The sequence below is a fragment of the Nannobrachium achirus genome (assembly GCF_963921795.1).
Source record: "Nannobrachium achirus genome assembly, chromosome: 24".
NCBI classification, from domain to species: domain Eukaryota; kingdom Metazoa; phylum Chordata; class Actinopteri; order Myctophiformes; family Myctophidae; genus Nannobrachium; species Nannobrachium achirus.
Genome location: NC_137831.1, coordinates 31,404,746 through 31,425,367, shown reverse-complemented (window position 1 = coordinate 31,425,367; position 20,622 = coordinate 31,404,746). Strand labels below are relative to the sequence as shown.

The 20,622-nt window shown below is 41.9% G+C and overlaps 1 protein-coding gene across 1 annotated transcript in view; it reads right to left on the bottom strand.

The window, feature by feature from the left end:
* Positions 1-2,939: 2,939 nt before the first annotated feature.
* Positions 2,940-20,622, bottom strand: part of cdk15 (cyclin-dependent kinase 15) — a gene marked incomplete at both ends in the record, with an annotated part of 81,745 nt that continues 64,062 nt past the window's right edge. The window contains 3 exons of the mRNA XM_080720309.1: positions 2,940-3,052; positions 7,496-7,638; positions 19,647-19,695. Of these exons, the coding sequence (XP_080576435.1) occupies positions 2,940-3,052; positions 7,496-7,638; positions 19,647-19,695 (305 nt within the window). The remainder of the gene's footprint in view (positions 3,053-7,495; positions 7,639-19,646; positions 19,696-20,622) is intronic.

The following is a 20,622-nucleotide window of genomic DNA, read 5'->3' as shown; positions in this document are numbered from 1 at the left end:
TATGTGTACACACACACACACACACACACACACACACACACACACACACACACACACACACACACACACACACACACACACACACACACACACACACACACACACACACAGTAGAGAAGGGAAACATTATGATGCAAGGCATGCTGAGGTACTGTACTGTGTATACTGTAGCTGCTGTTGGATAAAGAGAGGAGAGGTCATGTTCTCTGTGGCATTTATGATTGTGTGGTCATATTTAATGTTTTTGCCATTCATCGTATTATTTAAGTGTGAATACAAATGGTGGAAATTGAAAAATAAAATAAAAGGGTAAATGGTGCATTTATAATGCCTTTATCCAAGAGCATTACATTCACACATTGACACACCGATGGTGGAGGAAACCATGCAAGGCACCAACCTGCACATCAGGAGCAATTCAGGGGGTTCAGTGTCTTGCTCAAGCTGCTCTAATTTGTAATGAAGAGTTACTGTTCGCTCTGTTGTTTTGTAATGTATTTTATTGTTCACTGTTCTATGCTTTTTGTGTGGACTGCGGATGAAAATTTGCATCACTGCTAAATCCGGTGTACAAAGAAGATTAAGTAAGTACATGTAAGTAAATTCACTAGTAAATTTACTTGACAGAATACTTCAACAACAAAAGGTCTGTATATGTGTATTTTACTTCTTTGCTCGTTCATTGTATAATTTAAGATAAATGTAATTTTCATATGATTTAAGTTTGATATACTTAATTAATTTGTTATAATAGATTTTTTTCTCTTCTAATTCCGTTCATGATAATAAAGAGAAACTTTAATCAAATGTACCTTAATTTTTCAAGATTGTGCGCTTCTTTCACAAAATTGCTAGTCTCCTCGCTCCTCACCATAGAACAATTCATTTCAAGAATGCGCCATGACACAAAGCCCATATTTCAATCTGTGAAATACAGTGGGTGTGTAGTCTGTGAGAGTGGTAAAAAAATAATAATCCTTTGATCAACCATGGGATGAGAAGTCATACAATTAGGTTCCAGTCAGGTATTGCAAAGAGTCTTTCAATGTCCAAAAAAATCATTGACGTTTCACCATGAGTATCCGTCAAGTGCATTCATAAGTGGGGCCTTTGAAGTACCACCTCGCGGGGGTAGGAGAAGAAAAAAAAGAAAAAGAAAAATCCATATTTTTTCCACAGCGAATGTTTATAATTAGCTCTACTGGGGCACTCAGCTGATGATGATTCTCCAAAGGATGAAGTTTGCCAGTGTACATAAAAAACGCAGAGTGTTAACATGTCGAGACACAACAGTCATTGCCGGTCTGTTGCAAGGAAGAGATCTGTGTGCTTTCTGAAACGGTAAAGTCCTATTTGAGATCCACTCGCAAGGTAAATCAGACAGGTACACAGATGTGTCATAGAGTTTGAGCTGGGCTGGATGATTTCTGCTTCAAACAAACAAACATATTTAACATGTTCTTTTGCTAATCGTACAAGACTGTCGCACAAAACTAGTGAAAATAGCAGATCTACAAGCACACAACGCCTCGCATCATCCTACAGCGTCGATGTTGTAGAAATGCTACTTGTAGATCTGCTACTTTTGCTATTTGTTTCTTCTTTTGAATCCTTAAAAAGTAACAATTTGGGAGCTTTCCACGCGACAGCGATGACATGTTGCGTGCTCATAACAAAGGTGGAGCCAGATAAAGGCGAGCAATAAAATGTGAGTCAGGAATCACCGAGTTCGAGCACAACTTGTTGAACCTCTTGTGTGGCATTGATGAAAAAAAAAGAAAAACATCAGTGGAATACAAACAAAATAAAATGTGTTGAATAGTACAGTATATTACAGCGAGAGGTATAAAATGCACAAGGGCGGAGGAGGTGATGATAAATGGCAGAGGAACGGGGTTTTGGAAGGATTCGAAAGGCGGCTGAGAAGTTCTACAAGTATGTCCGTTTTATCGCCCACAGCTGCTGTAAGCAGATGTTAAAAATGCTTGTTCGAGTCCGCGGGGAATGATAACACTTCTATAAAACTCACATGCAATTTAGCCATGTCGTTTATTCCAGCGCGGTGAGAGGACTGAAACAGTCCCAACACAATGGCGCTTGCTTGCTATTTAGAATGTTGCGGTGGGAATCGGATGTTTAATGTGACACTCCGGATTTTGCTTTGTGCGTCTCGTCTCCGCCGATCTACCGCCGTCGACTTGTATTCAGGCGTGCAAAGGGACTTGTAGAAAACCTGTCTTAAGACTAACATCTTTGAATGCCCTAGTTTCTACTGGGTTAGACATTAATAAGGACTAAGGAGTCATCCCGGGAGGACTTGTCCCACCCCTCAGAAAAACATTTGACACACCCTCCTTAAACGGCCACTGAGAGATCATTAATAGAAACTAAGATATTATGACAATATGTACAACGGGAAGAACGTGTGGACACGGTCTCTTGTCTCTTCACAAGAACGCGTGTTTTTATGTAGTGTTTTAACTTTAATTTTGTTCCTTACTCGCTTACGCTGGGATTCCTGCATCGGTTCTCAGGGTTTCAGTTAAAAACTCCAGAGATCCGTTTTGAAAAGCAGAAGCAAAAAAAAAAAAAACATCATTACAAATCTGAACTGTGTTCGCTGACAGCATTTCTGCTCACAGAACACGGATCATCCACGGAAAATCGCGCACAGGTCACACTACTGCCAATCCAGAACAAAAAGATCAAAATAGCAATAAATAATCGGGGGGCATTAGTGTTTTAATGCGCGGGAATGAGGAGCACGATCGTCCACTTCTTTTCTGAAACCGTTTGAACGTCAACACACAAAAGGAGAAAAGTGCAGAGAAGAATCCGCCAGGAGAAAACTTCAGCGACGGACCCAGATCTAATCCAACCACACAACCAAAAACCTTGCTCAGTGTCTGTTTCCTGTTGGGCAGAGCGTTAAAGTCCCATCACCAGCACTTGGCCAGGGGTGTCAGTGGAGCTTTCACCCTCCGGCTGGGGCTGAATATGTCCCTCACCTCAGTCTCCAGCCGCACTCCTGGGACCTTGAAGACGGACACATCTGTAGGGGCAGACGAAAAAGGCCATTGGTCAGAATAGATCAGTCGCAGTAGGGGTGGGCGATATGGGAAAAAATCAAACCTCGGTTCGAAGTGGAGCGGTGAATTTGAGCAGCTGTACCCTATGTGAGTGAGTGAGTGAGTGGTGAGTGTGCCTGTGAGTGAGTGGTGAGTGTGCCTGGCCTGCACAAAACAGCGCCCCTCCTTTAACTAGTGTTTTGTGTGTGGCCACTCAAGGTATTGCCAGGCTACGGACACGGCCAGCCAGCCACCCACCCACCCAGCCACCCACAGACATACCCACGGACATACCTGTTCATTGGGAGCGCTTTCACCGCTCCAAAAATACAATATCACGATATTTTCCCAAGCTGTATCACAATGCACGGTTTTATCACAATTCTTTTTTCAAGTTGTTTTTTATAGATATTTTTCAAGTTACTTGACAAAAACTAGACTCTCTGGGTTCCTTTTGGGAGGTCTAAATTGAACTTTACAAGTATGTAACTCTGACAGTATACAAATGAAACCAAATGGACCCTTACGGGTCCATTTGGTTTCATTTGTATACTGTCAGAGTTAAGTGGAGACCTTGACATTTTTAAAGTTTGAGAACTACTGATTTAGACCAAAATGCAGGTTTAAATTGAATTCTGAATCTCTGTATTAATGTTCAAGGCTCCCTCAATTGTATCACGATATATACGATACCTCTGAAAAGGCATATCTTGGAGACATTGTATCGTCTCAACGATAATTATCACCATATCGCCCACCCCTAAGTCGCAGTGTTGATTGTTCACACAGACATGAACGTTGTAAGGTTAACTGATCGACTCAAGTTAGCGACATCCACAGTTACAACACAAGAGGGAGCGGAGCGCACACCACGATTTGATAATACAAAAACATAGTACAAATATGGGAACATTCTCCTTTTAAAACACAGCCACTCAAGTGTGGAATTCCTTGACTATTTCCCTTAAAACATGGATAATCGCTGGCCTCCTTCAAAACGGCCCTGAAAATTCACCTTTCAGGTGGCCAGAGGAGAAGGTAGGCTTTTACAAATTTCTATATGCACACCGATTTGTGATCATAATACTTGTATGTATGTACGTACTGTATGTATGTTACACACATGTGCAAACATGCATAAATGTATAGTATTTCCTCGTTTAGAGTCTATTTTTGACCGAGAGCAGTGAAATGGGAGTCAGACCTAGTATACTTTCTTTCCCCCTCTACACAAAACAGCAGATATACAGCGTAAGCTCACAATGAGGAGCAAAACATTGTGAGCTTGTAGATGTACATGTAGATGTTGTAATGTCATAATGTTTGCCTGTTATTATGACATTACATGCCCAGAATAAGGGATAAGCTAGAGTTCATGTGGATAAACAGGTAACAGTACGTGGCAAAAAGTACTGGCAGACGTTAACAGGGGAGGATTCAGCACAGTGGGTAGTGCTATGAGTGTGTCGATATGACTAATAGCTGCTCTCATTAAAAGACTCTCCACCAGCAAAGGAGCGAGGGGGGGGGAGGGGACTGGAGCATCATTTAAAATAGCTAGACGGAAAATAATGGAGAGTTTTCTTTCTCAACCAATTTATCCACTCCCTGTTCAGTTCTTTTCGTCTTGGTTTCTTGCGGTCGACTTCCTGCCGCTATACTGATGATCCTCTCTCTCTCTCTCTCTCTCTCTCTCTCTCCTTCCACTTTAAAAAGAACATGGTTCTATTTGCTCCTCCGTCCGTCCGCCCGTCCGTCCGTCCGTCCTTGAGGAGACAGGTGGCGGTAACACTGTAAAATCCTCAGCCTTCACTCGACTCTGACAGTGCATCAAAATGTAACTAAATAGTTCCATTTGTCGGAGTTTAACCTGACAGATGATTACCTTAATGTGCAGTTTACAGTTTAGGCATTTAGCAGACGCTTTTAATCCAAAGCGACTTACAATGAACAGATACTACATTACTATATTAACAAGATAACATGTCAGAACATCAACAACAATATAACAAATGCATATGAATATCAATTTAAAACAATAAAATCAGTGAAGAGAAAAAGAAAAAACAAAAAAATGTTGACTAGCTTCAGACTCCACCTTGACCCACTCAATGACCATACAGGTCATTGAGTGGGTCAAGGTGGAGTCTGAAAAGGTGAGTCTTCAGTCCACGGCGGAAGCTAGCGAGTGAGTCCGTTGTTCTAAGTGCGACAGGAAGTTTATTCCACAGCTTGGGGGCCAGGAGGGCAACATTGTTGCAACATTGTTTTCTCACTCAACAGTAAACAAACCAGCATAAAGTTTAAGTGACCCTTCAATATTTGAAGGGTCTCTGCACATTTCTAAAGAGACAATTTAATGACTTTTTAAAACAAATAAAATTACAAATGAAACATTGGCCAAATTGTCAAATATTAGAAGCAGAAATTGTTACGTGGGGGGGGGGGGGAGGTCCCCAATAAAAATATGATTATTTTGGGGGTCAAGGCCTGAAAAGGTTGAGAACCACTGTTCTAAATCAGTGGTTCTCAAACCTTTACATGCCCCCAGGGACCTCCCCAGAAGAGAAGATTCGTGTTAAGAAATGCTTCAAATTTTTTTGGGGGAAAATTCAAACACATTCAAGATTGTTCAAAACATTCTCAAAAATAGCAGACGTACATGCTTGCAGTGAGCTGTGAGCTTGTAGTTTTGAATAGCCAACACTAAAATCTAATATAACAAAGCTATGCTTTCCCGGTTCTAACGCGTTAAACGAACACCATGGATTTTTTACAGTGTAGCTAGACAGGCAGACGGCCTTCAAAAACAAAACTAAACGTACCGTTTGTATGTGCGTGTGTGCGTGCGTGTGTGTGTGTGTGTGTGTGTGTGTGTGTGTGTGTGTGTGTGTGTGTGTGTGTGTGTGTGTGTGTGTGTGTGTGTGTGGGCGTGCGTGTGTGCGTGTTATTCTTAGTGAGCGGCATAGCAGAGCTGCTGGATACGGCGGACATGTTGAAAGAGCCCATCTGTGCGGCCCCGGCGGGGGGTCCGTGTCTTTAATCAGACCCTCGCCGAGCACACGGTGACAAAGACAAACGCACGCACGCACGCACGCACGCACGCACGCACGCACACACACACACACACACACACACACACACACACACACACACACACACACACACACACACACACACACACACACACACACACACACACACACACACACACACACACACACACAAAGCTGCACAGTTACCTTGTTGTAGCCAAACCTGTCGACATAAGACACTAACAATGTGAATGTCTCGCTGCGTGGGGGCGTGTTTTCCTTCTGTTATGTGTGGGTGTCAGTGTAGAAAGATACAAAAAATGATAATAATATCCGCACACCATTGTGAGTTCTAGCACTGCTGTCTGTGTGTTTGTTAAACCACTTAAACCCTCTAGAATGGAGTGAATTGGATCCGAGTTGTCTCTGTCTATATTTGCCATTTCTTATGTCTGCAACAAAATAGCCGATCCACATGAGCTCACGACGTGTCGCGATCTGCTATTTTTGGCTAATGCCCCCTCCTGAATATGGATGCTGCAAGGGTTCAAGTGGTAATACCAAACCAACAGTTTCCACTTGATCAGGTTCATGAACGTTGTTTGCTTTGTTGAATAAAAACACAGTGGGAGAATTCAAGATATGCGGAAAATGTTTCTTCTTTTTTAACTTGATATTTTCTTTGTCCAGCAGCGCCTGGTGAGATTCATTCGGATTGTGCGTGCATTACTATCCTCGAACTGTGTGTGTGTGTGTGTGTGTGTGTGTGTGTGTGTGTGTGTGTGTGTGTGTGTGTGTGTGTGCGCGTGTATTGACGTGCGTCTGTGTCTGCCCTGATCGTGGTGTGCACGCACACTCACCGTAAGACAGAGGAGAGAGATCACGGCGAACATAAAGTGAGCGTGTAAAACAGGGGTCTTCAACGTTTTCAGGCCAAGGACCCCTTAGTTGAGAGAGAGATGAAGCAGGGACCAACCAACAACCTTTTCATAGATTCCATATAGTTTCTTCGTTTGACAGCACAATCATCAGTGTATTTTGGATTCATGTCAATTTGTGTTTTCAGATATTTAACCACATGAGCCGTCATTACCTAATAAACTTATTTTTTTTACTCTGTACTGCTCTTTTCACCCCTCTATACCAAACCTCTTTGCCGAAAATAGCCGATCTACAGTACAAGGTGAATCTCTTCGCGCTGCGAGGCGTTGTGAGCTTGTAGACCTGCTGTTTTTGGCTAAAGTTCTCAGAACATGGACACTCAAGTGGTTAACCGCTCGTTCAATAAAGTTTCTATCACACAAAGATTTGGAGGGCCCCCTGTAGTAACTCTGAGGACCCCCTAGGGGTCCCGGAGACCCTGTTGAGACCACTGGTGTAAGATGTACGTACTGTCTCGTAGCTGCGTGATGGGCGGGGGCAGCGTGCTGAAGTAGGGGTGGCTCAGGGAGTCCAGGGCGGAGATGCGGTCCTTGGGGATGGCCATCAGCATGTGCTGGGCCAGGTCCTCCGTCTTGTAGGGTAGCTGGGACAGCCTGCGGGCAGGAGAGAGGAGAGGATTATTGTAGACTTTAGCTACTGAGAAAATAGCAGATATACAAGCTCACTGCGAGCTTGTAGATCTGCTATTTTGAATAAATATTCCGAACCTTTGTTACTCAAATCTTTGCTACTGGAGGGTCCCCTGGAACTCAGCACGCACATCTCCAAAAATGTAGAGGTGCCGAATAAAAAATACACACCATATGAAAGAAGAGGAAGTCTGCACACTGTTCCAGAGCTCCAGACACAATTTTTTATTCAAGGAATGATACAATGTTTCAACCCTCGCGGGTCATACCTGATGAAGACCCGCGAGACCCGCAAGGGTTGAAACATTGTATCATTCCTTGAATAAAATTGTTGCTGGAGCTCTGGAACAGTGTGCGGACTTCCTCTTCTTCCAGGGTCCCCTGGAACAACATATTTTGAGGTGGGGGTCCGTGGTCAAATAATACCTGTAATTTTGGGGCTTCTTGACATGAAAAAGTTTGAGATCCACTGATGATAGAAACATGAGTTAAAAAAAGAAAGAAAAAAAAAACAGGCTTATATTTTATTCACATATTCGCTCTACAAGAGGTTATAGATCTGCTTTTTTCAGAGCGCAAGCGAACATAAAATGACTTTTAGTCTTTGTTTTGGTTCTACTGGATCTCTTCTCCAATAGTCCCTCCCTAACGGTCTAGTTTTTATGTCTTAGTTTATGTCTTAGTTTTAGTCATTATAGCTTAGTTTTTATTTCCTTTTTGTTTAAAAAAGGCAGTCGACGACCATCTTTCGCCATAGTTCTATTCAACGAAATTAACACTGGATGAGAGGAGGAGAGGAGAGGAGAGAGAATAATTATTTGTGATCAGTCCATGATGTTTTCTACAGCTTCATTCTCTCTCTCTCGGGCGCATGCACACAGTCGTGTCACCACAAAATATATATTTAGTACTTGCACAGAATGCACACACACCACAGACACACAAAGGCACAACAAATGAATACATAATGAATGCACAGCACACACACACACACACACACACACACACACACACACACACACACACACACACACACACACACACACACACACACACACACACACACACACACACACACACACACACACACAGGTGTCTATGATCAGACATATGAAAATACTCAAAACGAGACATCAATCCACATGTTTCCAAAGCAGTGGTTCGCTCATTATCCTGTCTGTCTGTCTGTCGGTGCATACTCCTTGCTCCACCACAACAATATTGCCTCTGCCACGACCAATTTTATCAGCTCACTATTTAATTACATGTAATTCCAACTGCCTGTGTGTGTGTGTGTGTGTGTGTGTGTGTGTGTGTGTGTGTGTGTGTGTGTGTGTGTGTGTGTGTGTGTGTGTGTGTGTGTGTGTGTGCGTGTGTGTGGGCGCGTGTGTGTGTGTGTGTGTGTGTGTGTGTGTGTGTGTGTGTGTGTGTGTGTGTGTGTGTGTGTGTGTGTGCGTGCGTGCGTGTGTGTGTTTTCATAATTCTATTCTTGAGAGGACCAGAGGAAGAGGAGGAGGAGGATCAAGTGTAGTCAGCGGTGGAAGAATTACTTGAATGTTTTAATTAAGTAAAAGTATCAATAGCCTATTGTAGAAATAGTCTGTTAGGGTGCCCTCACACCAAAATACCTATGAGAGTGGAATCTGTGTTCCGCCAATGCATTTCAATGAGAGTGAAGCGGTTTCATGCCAGCAGAGGATTTCTGCAAAAAACGCTCCCTTATCATTGAAATGCATTGGCAGAATGCGGATTCCACTCTCATAGGTGTTTTGGTGTGAGGGCACCCTTACAAGTACAAGTTCTCTATTCCAAATTTACTTGAGTAAAAGTACAGAAGTATTGGCATAAAAATTAAAGACACTTAAAGTACCAAGAGCAAAAGTACTCATTATGCAGAAGGTCCCCCTATTCGCAATTATTTGACATAATCGCAATTATTTTGTCATGATCGTCATAATCGTTTCCATGTTGAAAAAAGTTGCAGCCTCCTGTCTTTTGCTCTTACCGGTAAATACTGTTATTTATTTCCTGTTCCTTCTCTGCGCAAAATGCCTACATTTGACAATCTTGTATTAGTTATTGTTGTCCGTAAATAACTCTTTAGTTGTCTCAGGGTAGAGAAACATTTAAAAAAAATATCTGAAATCTCACAACGTGACGCATCGCAGCGCATTACAGTTTACAGTTTACAGTTTAGGCATTTAGCAGACGCTTTTAATCCAAAGCGACTTACAATAAGCAGATACAACATCGCAATAATAAACAAGATAATAGGTCAGTACATTAACAGCAATATAACAATGTAAATGGATATCTATCTAGAGAAAAACACAATATAATCAAGTTCTAAAGAAACCTAACAAACAAATGTTAACTAGCTTCATGTATGGTCATTGATTTTACTGTAGTGCTAAGGGTTTAGGTGGAGTCTGAAAAGGTGAGTCTTCAGTCCATGGCGAAAGGTAGCGAGTGAGTCCGTTGTTCTAAGTGCGACAGGGAGTTTATTCCACAACTTGGGAGCCAAGAGGGCAAACTGTCTCGGACGAGTGGATTTTTGCCCTGGAGTTTTTAGCGAGGGTTCGGTCAGCATCCCTGTGTTGGCTGATCTAAGTGAACGAGTGGGGGTGTAGGGGTTGATCAGCTTTTGGAGGTATGGAGGAGCCATACCTTTGCTGCATTGTGAGCTTATAGATCGTATATCGTAAGTATAAAGTTGTCAAATATGTCAGTCATTTCTTTGTATATTTAGGTTATGTTTCATATCTGCACGTGTGCAACTTCAAAGCCTACAAGCCTAACAGAAATATAATTGTCAACGACAAAAACACAATTAAATTGTTAATCGCAATTATTTGAGTGACAATTAATCGTCATGTAAAATGTCATGATTGTGACAGCCCTAACTGTGCGAGTGTTAGGGAGGTCAGAGGTCATGAGTTCAAGGTCAGTCAATGGAAACCAACGGAGGCTCCTCACAAGTATAGTAATACAAACGTGTCTGTGCATGTGTGTGTGTGCACGTGTGCGTGCACGGTGCACACGGGTTTTTCTCTACATAGTTGTCCGTCCGTGCAGTTGGAGAAAGAGAGCCTCCTTTGGTCTCACCAGGGGGCCCGTTTAATTAAATCTACGGACAGCAGTAGAAAAAAAGAAGAAAAAGGGGAGAAAAAAAAGATGCAAAGAGAGAGAGAGAGAGAGAGGAGGGAGAGCGAGAGAGAGACAGACAGAGAGACATAGAGAGAGAGAGAGCAGTGGTGGAAAAAATACTCACTTATTTTACTTAAGTAAAAGTATCAATACCTCAATATAGAAATACTCTGTTAGGGTGCCCTCACACCAAAATACATAGAGTGGATTCCGACAATGCATTTCAATGAGAATGGAGCGTTTTTTTTTTGCCAGTAGAGGATCTCTGCAAAAAACGCTCCATTCTCATTGAAATGCATTGGCGGATTCCACTCTAGGTATTTTGGTGTGAGGGCACCCTTACAAGTAAAAGCCCGGAATTCAAAATGTACTTGAGTAAAAGTATGAAAGCATTGGCATCAATAAGTACTTAAAGTACCAAAAGTAAAAGCACAACAATGTTTGAAAATAGCATGATCTACAAGCTAACAAAGCGACGTTTGTGAGCTTGTAGATCTGCTATTTTCAAATAGCCTAGGTGTAAAATAGGGCTAAAGTCGTTAGTGTATGTTTTATAATATTATAATTTATATCTGCAAAGTAACTAGTAACTAAAGTTTTCAAATAAATGTAGTGGAGTAAAAGTACAATATTTGGATCCGAGATGTAGTGGAGTAGAAGTGAAAGTACTGATAATTGGAAATACTTCAGTAAAGTAAAAGTACCTCAAAACTCTACGTAAGTACAGTACTTAAGTACAGTAAAGTACTTAGTTACTTTACACCACTGAGAGACACCGAAAGACAGGGAGAGAGAGTGAGAGAGAGAGAGATGGGGTTTTGGGGGGGTGTGGGGCGCTGGGTCTCCCATTCATCGGCTTTGAATAGACTTCCATTGAAGATTCGACCCAAACTCACCCGTGCCCGCCCAATATCACTACCCCCTTCGCTGTCACTCTTCCCCTTGTTTCTGTCTTCTCTCTCTCTCTCTCTCTCTCTCTCTCTCTCTCTCTCTCTCTCTCTCTCATGTATAGAAATGTTAGGAATGACTTTGATGACCACAAGAATTCTCCCTCTCGCTCGCTCTCAGATCAGTCCCCAGATCAGCGTTTCTTTGGCGCAACCGCCATCGTTTTTTTGGCACCGGCAGAGGACACGTCCGATCGGCGAGGTATACGTGCCAGTTGAAACTACGTCGTTTTGTGCTTTTTTTTCCACAGAGACCCAAGGCGAGAGGAAATAAAACGTCTGCAGTGATCGCTGGCGCTCTCGTTACGGCTTGATCTCCGTCCGACCGCCGCCGAGTGCATTTCAATCAACACGTCTGAAACGTTTCCAAAAGAACACATAAAAGACTAAACAAAAAAAAGTTAGGCTTTTCCAATCGAGAGAGGGGGGAAAAGAAGAAGGAAAAAAAACGAACTTTGGAAAGCCTTAAGCCTGCTGATGTACAGTATACCTCATCGTACCAACAATGCCGATCTCCAAGCCCACAACGCAACGCGGACTCTGCGCGTTTTAAGCTTATGGATCCACTATTATTTGGGGCACGTGACACCCTCGTACGATGAGGCATAAAGCAGGCCTTTCACCGGGAAAGCTTTATTGAAATCGTTTCCATTTAGCCGTTTAGCTAGGGTGATGCGTCACACAGCCCAATGAGAAACCACTTGGATGGAGAACTCCTGGCTATTGTAAAGTTTTGGAACAAGAACGTCGGCTAGACGCCTGAAAATGGACCGTTCCATCTGTCAGTGGCGGAAAGTAATATTTTTAAAATGATTTAAACTAGTGAAAACAGCCGATCTACAAGCACACAACGCCTCGCGGTGCGAGGCGTTGTGTTCTTGTAGATCAGCTGTTTTCACTACTTTTGTGCGATGGCCTTGTATGATGAAACAGTGCTTTACTTTGTTAGTGAATGCTGTACAATTTGGTATTGGGTTAGGGTTAGACATTACTTTACAGAGATGTCCAATGTTAAATGAACTTGTACTCAATTTACTTGTACATTGAGTACAATGTACTTGTACTTGTACTGGATACTATACCTTCAAACCCAAGAAAGCACTGTGGCTTGTTTAAATTGCGGTCCTGTGTACTCATTTCATTGAGTCCACTACAATTATTTATACTACGATTTTAGTTCAAAATTACTTTGTAGATTCTGATTATCTCGAAACATAGCTGTAAATGAACCACTTGTTTATATATTCTGTCTATTTGAATCAGCTATTTGAAAACTTTCTGCATAATGAGTACATTTACTTTCTGTACATTTGGTATATTTTGCTCTTTTTCACTCAAGTACATTTTGAATACTTGAACATTTACTCGTAACAGAACATTTCTACACTGTGGTAAGGTATTGATACAAAGTACAATCGCATTCTATGACATTAGTCTCGTGTGACCGCAGCTGTTCGTACTGCATACATAGGGACATAAGGACAAGAGCTCTACCAGACTGAGCTAACGGACGCATCTAGAAATGATGAACTTCATTGATGATGTTTATGTGCATGTTCATTTGCAGAATGTCACACAAGGTGCTTGACCCACAGTAAGATCGTCTGTGTACCTTTACCTTTACCATTTTCACACAGAGGATTTTACTGTGCAGTAGGGCATTCACGAATGGTGATTTTTAGTATTGGAATTATTCGACCTCAAAGTATTCGAATAGTCGAATATTCGACAGGACTGGCCAAACTGTCAAATATTAAGTGAGCAAGAGGCGAACATTGTGAAAATAGCCGATCTACATGCTCACAACGCCTCGCAACGCGAGGCGTTGTGAGCATGTAGATCTGCTATTTTCACAATATTTATCTGTGGAACCGAGTCACATTAAATGTAATACCTACAATTCCAAGTGCTTGTCAGGGTGGGGGTCACCAGTTCAAATATGTTTATTTTGGGGGTCACAGCCTAAAAAGGTTTGAGAACCCCTGGCATAGAGCATTAACAAATGCATCCACCATGGGCATTGACAACTCATTCTTATGACTTCCTATCTAGCCAAGTTTTATAAACTATACATTTTTTAAAGAGAAAACAATAAAATAAAATAAAAATAAGCGAATATTCAACTTCGGTGAACAACGTTGAATAGTGACTTTGATATTCGAATATTTGGTGAATGCCCTACTGTGCAGTGCCATAATCGTCACTCAACATATAGAGCTGAGACCGAACATTGTCCACCACCCCGAGCAAGCAATTTTTCCACCCTCTACCTGCAAACACTTCCACCTCACAAAGCAGCCCTCACAAAACGCCCCATCATCTCTCCACACTGAACGTGTAGGACTGACCTGTCCATCCGTCTGTCTGTGTCTGTGAACAGCTAATGTCCAGCACCGTTGGACTGATCATCAGTGTGAAACTTTGCACACACACTCCCCGGAGGCTCTGCCCCCACGTTTTCCACGTTGTTGTTATTGCCGTTATAGCGCCACCAGGAGGCAGATGTTTGCAAAACAATAATTTTTTTATACACTATCTATATAGTCTTTCAGATTTTTCAGATTCCATCCTGATTGGCTGAGACAGATTTTGTCCAAAACTCATTTTTGGAACAAAATCACACAAATCAGTACATAGTATCTCTTTAGTCATGTGATCAAGACGGATCTGTCTGATATTTCATATTCTATCCTAATTGGCTAACATTGACTTCCAAAGTTTGCGGGATTGGTCCGTTTTGAACAAAATGCCTCAAATCATGAACGCAGTGAGTGTGGGAATGTCTCTCTCTCTCTCTGTCTCTCTGTCCCTCTGTCTCTCTCTCCTCTTTCTCTCTCTCTCTCTTTCGTGCTCAACAGCACCACTTGGTCGCCCAGCGGTATTGCAGCTATTTGCAGTATACTCATGCGTGCAAACACAGATAGAAACATACATAGAAACCTACACACTCAGCCAAGCTTAGGAGCGATTGCACCGCTCAAAAACAAAATAAACATGCAAGTACTTTGTCCACCACTGCACTGCCCCCCCCCCTCTCTGTGCATACAGCCAGGGGCGTCACAAGGGGTAGGAAAGTGGGACTGAGTTACTAGGGCCCAAGGTGGAGGGGCCCTAGTAACTTTAACTATTGAAAAATAGCAGATATACAAGCTCACAGCCGCGCTGCGAGCTTGTAGATCTGCTATTTTTGAAAAGTCGTGAAAATGTGCGCAAATCTTTGAATATATGTATTTTTTAAGTGAACATTTGTAACTCAAATTTTGCTTCTGGGGGGTCCCTGGAACTAAATATTTTGAGATGGGGGGGTCCTTCACATGAAAAAGTTTGAGCATCACTGACATGGAAACATAGGTTTCTTGGCACACATTTTCACGATTTTTCAAAAATAGCAGATCTAAAGCTCGCAGCGCGGCACTCGGTGCCGCGCTGTGAGCTTGTAGATCTGCTATTTTTTCAATAGTTAACATTCATGGGGGGCCCGCAGTGAATCCTTGTACCCAGGGCCCAGAATTTGGTGTGACGCCCCTGCATACAGCTACAAGACTGGAGCAGTGTTAGGTCAGATGTCAGTGTGTTGCTAAGAGAGAGAGAGAGAGAGAGAGAGAGAGAGAGAGAGAGAGGAGGGGGTTCACCCAGCTTGTCAGACAAAGAGTCTTCTGTGCGTACAGACGCTTCCTGACTACCTACCTCTCTTCTTCTCCAGTGGTGGAAAGTAACTAATTATATTTACTCTAATATACTGTACTTTAACCCATTAAGACTACTGAAAATCCGACTAAATTCCTTATGAATCAGTTATTCTCAAGCTTTTTCGTGCAACTTCGCAGCACAGCGTTAAAGGAGTAGTTCACCCCCCAATATTTTTTTTCTATTGATTACTCTCGCCATGGAGACTTGAGTTCAATTTTTTGTCGCATTTCGAAGACAATAATTTGATAGCAATAAATGTATCCCCATTGATTCATATACACAGTATATATATATATATATATATATATATATATATATATATATATATATATATATTCAGTATTTCTAGTACACAAAGCAAAGCTCGTCAGGCTTGGGAATCGAACCCGCAACACTGTCAGGCTGCATTAGAGCCTATTATGTGGAATGCTCTTTGACCACATAATTTAACAGTTATCTAAGCACCATTCTGGTGGTTCAGATTACTGTAATGTCCTCTCTTCACTGGAGTGAGACTCCGGCTGAACGCCCGCACGCACGTACTAAGGACCCTCTTCTCCTTTGGGAACCCAATGGTCTAGTCTAGACTCGGGCAAAAAATGGTCCTGCATGCATTGTCTCTGTAGTCTGTACTTGGACCACTTTTCCCCTCTACACCAAATATCTTTGCCAAACATGCCTCAAACATGAGTACCTCTCCTCATCTCAAAATAGAAATGATATGCTGTCTAAGACCTACTTGTTTTTTAACCCTGTTCTATGTAATGCAGCACTATGTCACTTTCCTCTTCTACCCCGGATTTGAACTTCTTAACATTGAGCTAATAGTTGCTTGCTCAGGGGATAAATTGTATCTTGACTATCAGGTCTACTTGCGAGTCAGATCCTGTGTCTAGGTGAGACATGCCCATTGACATAATGTAAATGTCTCAATAGAAGAGCAGGGAGACAAAATACAACCACCCTAATTGTATAGGTTTTGTATTTTCCGTATGTATATGTGTAACGCCTGACACTGTGGTTCCCCTGACACATCACTGTGACATCACAGGTGACATCACAGTGATGTCAGATACGCAGAGCAGGGATAACGCCTGACACTGTGGTTCCCCTGACAAATCACTGTGACATCACAGGTGACATCACAGCGATGTCAGATACTCAGAGCAGGGATCTCCATACATGGGCATAAACAGGTGACATCACAGTGGTGTGGCTGGTTCAGACAGGGATCTCCATGTATGGGCATAAAAGGGATTGTATGTTGATATGTCATGGGAACCACTCCATGCCCATATATGGTGATCGCTAATGTCATCAATATTAAGCCCATATCTAACAGGACTTCATATCCATATATGGGGAACTGGTCCGATATACATCACTGGCCAGACGGCCAAGACATGGCGCTTGTCGCCCTGAGGCGTCTTACTAGTATTAACATACTTTACCATACAGATTAGAGAAAAAACAAACATTTTATGCATTCAAAAAATAAATAATAATAATTTAATTATAAATTACCGTAGCGAGGCATTAAAGGAGCTATAGTCATCTTTTTCTATTGTAGGGCCGACACTGTGTTTACATCCTAGTCTATAGACTAGAATGTAAACAAAGTGTCGGTCTGACAATGGCCAAAATGATTATTTTCTCGTTATTTTACGCTTTTTGTGGTCATTTTTGAATAGAAACACATATATGAAGCTTATTTTTATATAAAATATTTTCGAAACATTATTTTTATTTTAGCATCCGTTTTTCAAGAAAACGTTGACTATAGCTCCTTTAATGCCATTATTATGTATTTTATGATTTAATTTCTATACCAGTTGTGTACTTCTGTTATTTGCTATGTGTTGTGCTTTGCCTTCCGTTTTGGCTATAGCTGTCTTCTGTAGAAATGGTCTCACTTGTAAAAGAGGATTTTTTAATCTCACTGCGACTTCCTGGTTAAATAAAGTTTAAAAACGGTATATTTGCTCTGTGGTTTAACGCGCTTTGCAAATAAAACCGAGTTGACTTCTACCTTTCTGTAGTTGGTAGTTTTACGTGGTTGTTTAAGCGCGGGCCAAGTTTCATGATCCCTGGTGCTCTAAGATACCTGCTGTGTAACTTCAAAGGTACACGGACATGAATGATATCAAATAAAATTCCTTACTTTTTTATTATTATTCCTGGAAATCTTTCTTGCAGATGTGTGCTCTTTTTTCACTCTTAACACTTGTGACTGAGCGGCCGGTGACTGATCGTTCAGCAACCTCGAACCACGGCGTGGTTTTGAGCATGTAGATCTGCTACTTTTGTTATTTTTGAAGTTGACGCAGACATATCTTAGTCACTCGTTCTCAAGTTTTGTTTTCTAGGTTTGTGTTTCTTGACCACAAATGTTAATGGGATGGTTCACCCCCAAAATGACTTTCTATCGATTACTCACCCCATTGAATTCATGGATATCTTTTTTTGTTATGGTCGCATTCCTAAGCCAATGATTTGAGGAGACTCTGTGTCTCCATAGGGAACAAATCAGGCTCTTTGTGTCTCCATAGGGAACCACTGCTGGTCATCAAACTATTGGCTTAGGATTGTGACAAAAACACAACAATATCCATGAATTCCAGTCTCCATGGGGTGAGTAATCAATAGGAAAAGAAAGTTATTTTATAGTAAGTTATAGTAACTAACCCTTTAAAGGGGAAAACCACCCATTTTCAATATTGAACTATGTCATTAATATACCTTAAAGGAGTTGTGTGGAAATAAATAAATAAAAAGTTCCCCCCCTTCTGTGTTGCCTAAAACTGGAGGATTGATTTTGGGGTTTGTATTGTAAAGTACAATGGTGTGATGTCATCACATTGTACTTTACAATACAAACCCCAAAATCAATCCTCCAGTTCTAGGCAACACAGAAGAGGGGGAACTTTGTTTTATTTCCACACAACTCCTCTAAGGTATATTAATGACATAGTTCAATATTGAAAATGGGTGGTCTTCCCCTTTAAGAAAGTAATTTAGAATGTTATTTAGACAGAGACTAGGTTCATTGGTTACCTTGTATCCTACAGTGTCAAAAGCGTCTGCTAAATGCCGAAATTGTATGAGTATTGAGCATTTCTTCCACCACTGAATGCATCGCAGAAGCCTGTTAATACCAAAGCAGCGGCGGGGTTGATTTATGTTATCTCTCAGCTGATGTTTTCCACTTCGGAGGCTGTTTAAGTGTCTGGCAGCGCGGGCCAAGCACAGCTCGGCTCGTTCAAATATTCACAAACCACATGCAAATATGACTTAGCCCAGGTGTATATAGGTATCTGGCCAAACGTCTTACATCGGCACTTTCCATTGGGGGGCGGCGCGAGGGTGTGTGTGACTGTGTGTTGATGAATGCCAAAGAAATGCCGGACACAAACTGGAGAGCAAATAAGCAGTTATTAACCACTTTCTGAAAGGCCGTAAGTAATACGCTCAATATAATGCACAGTAAAAATTATGAGCATGCACATAATGGAGTCAAATGGATCCTTATGGGTCCATTTGGTTACATTTTTGCACTCTCAGGGTCAAATTAACACTGTGCATAAGACGTATATCTACATTAGCCAATTTCACTTTGCTTTTGGGAAAACTAATTGAAATGCAATTTCAATGCAACATGGGAGGCTGAGGTTTTTCATAAAATAGTTGAAGTTGGGGGGGTTCTGGATCTAGGTCCTTCCCTGAATGCAGATAGAGGATTTATTCACTGTAAAGTGAATAAGACTTTTTTGCTCATATTATGGAGATCCCTGATGCCATCAATATTAAGCCCATATCTGGGGGTCGCCCATATCTACAGTCTCTGTTGCTTCAGCTCGACCTTAGGGCGTCTTACTGGTACTTAAGTAAAAGTATCAATACTGCAAGTAGAAATCCTGTGTTCAAAATGCACCCTTGAGTTAAAGTACAAAAGTACTGGGCTGGGGGGCGGCACCTGTCGGCAGGGAGGGTTGGGCGGGAGGAGTAGGACGAAGGCTCTACGTCCTCCCGGTGGGGGCTCCTCAATGGTAGGTGAGTCAGTAGGATGCAACAGCGCAGAGGCGATGCGCAGAAATGTGTGCGAGAAGAAATGAATTGGCATAGCGACTAAATTGGGGAGAAAAAGGGGGCAAAAGGGCAAAAAAGAAAGAGTCATGTATGTGGTCTCACCTTTTCCAAACGGTTCTGAACTGCTGCGCTTCACAGGGAAGGAACCATTCTAGAGAGAGAGATAAAGAGAGAAAGAGAGAGAGAGAGAGAGAGAGAGAGAGAGAGAGAGAGAGAGGGAGAGAGAGAGAGAGAGAGAGAGAGAGAGAGAGAGAGAGAAAGAACACATGCAACTGCATGGTTACAAAAGCACAACGTCTGGGGGAAAACATTTTATATTTGAAAACCTCTGGTCTGGAACAATACTTATTGGGGTGAAAAATACCACATACTGTATATCGTTGCTGTCGGGCTGAAAGCTCTTATCGCCATTGTTCTAACGGTTTGTGTGTTTTCGTAAGTTCACGCCCCAAACACAATTCAAAACTACCGTAGCAGATCTGCAAACTCGAAACGCGATGCGTTTTGAAACAGAAGCAATCCCCAGGCTCGAAACAAGCCGCTTCGCCGCAGTTCGAGCTCGCGGATATGCTACATTTGCTGTTTTTTTTATTTGAATCCTGAAGAATAACAGTTTTGGACATAGGAGGTTTCCACTCTTCAGAGACGATATAAATAATAGCTAAATAACAGAACATCCAGTTGGCTAAAGCGTGTCTTAAAAAGCAGAAATGTGAGTTCCCCACAGCCCCTTTAAAGACTTTTATAACTTATATTAAATCGTGTGCTGCCATCAGCTGTTTTATTAGGAGTCGCGGAGGTCATTACCCACCAGCAGCGACGTGAATAACCGGCACAATCGTCACTGTCGGGCAGAAACCTCGTATCTCCAAGTTTCAAATTTGTATGTTTTTTTTCGCAAAGTAAAGCCCTGCTTCATCAGACAAGGCCGTCGCACAAAAGTAGTGAAAACAGCAGATCTACAAGCACACAACGCCTATCGGCTGTTTTCACTAGTTTATTTCATTTTTTTAAATGATATAAAAAACAAACATACAAGGTTTCCACCCGACAACGACGATATGAATAATTCAGACAG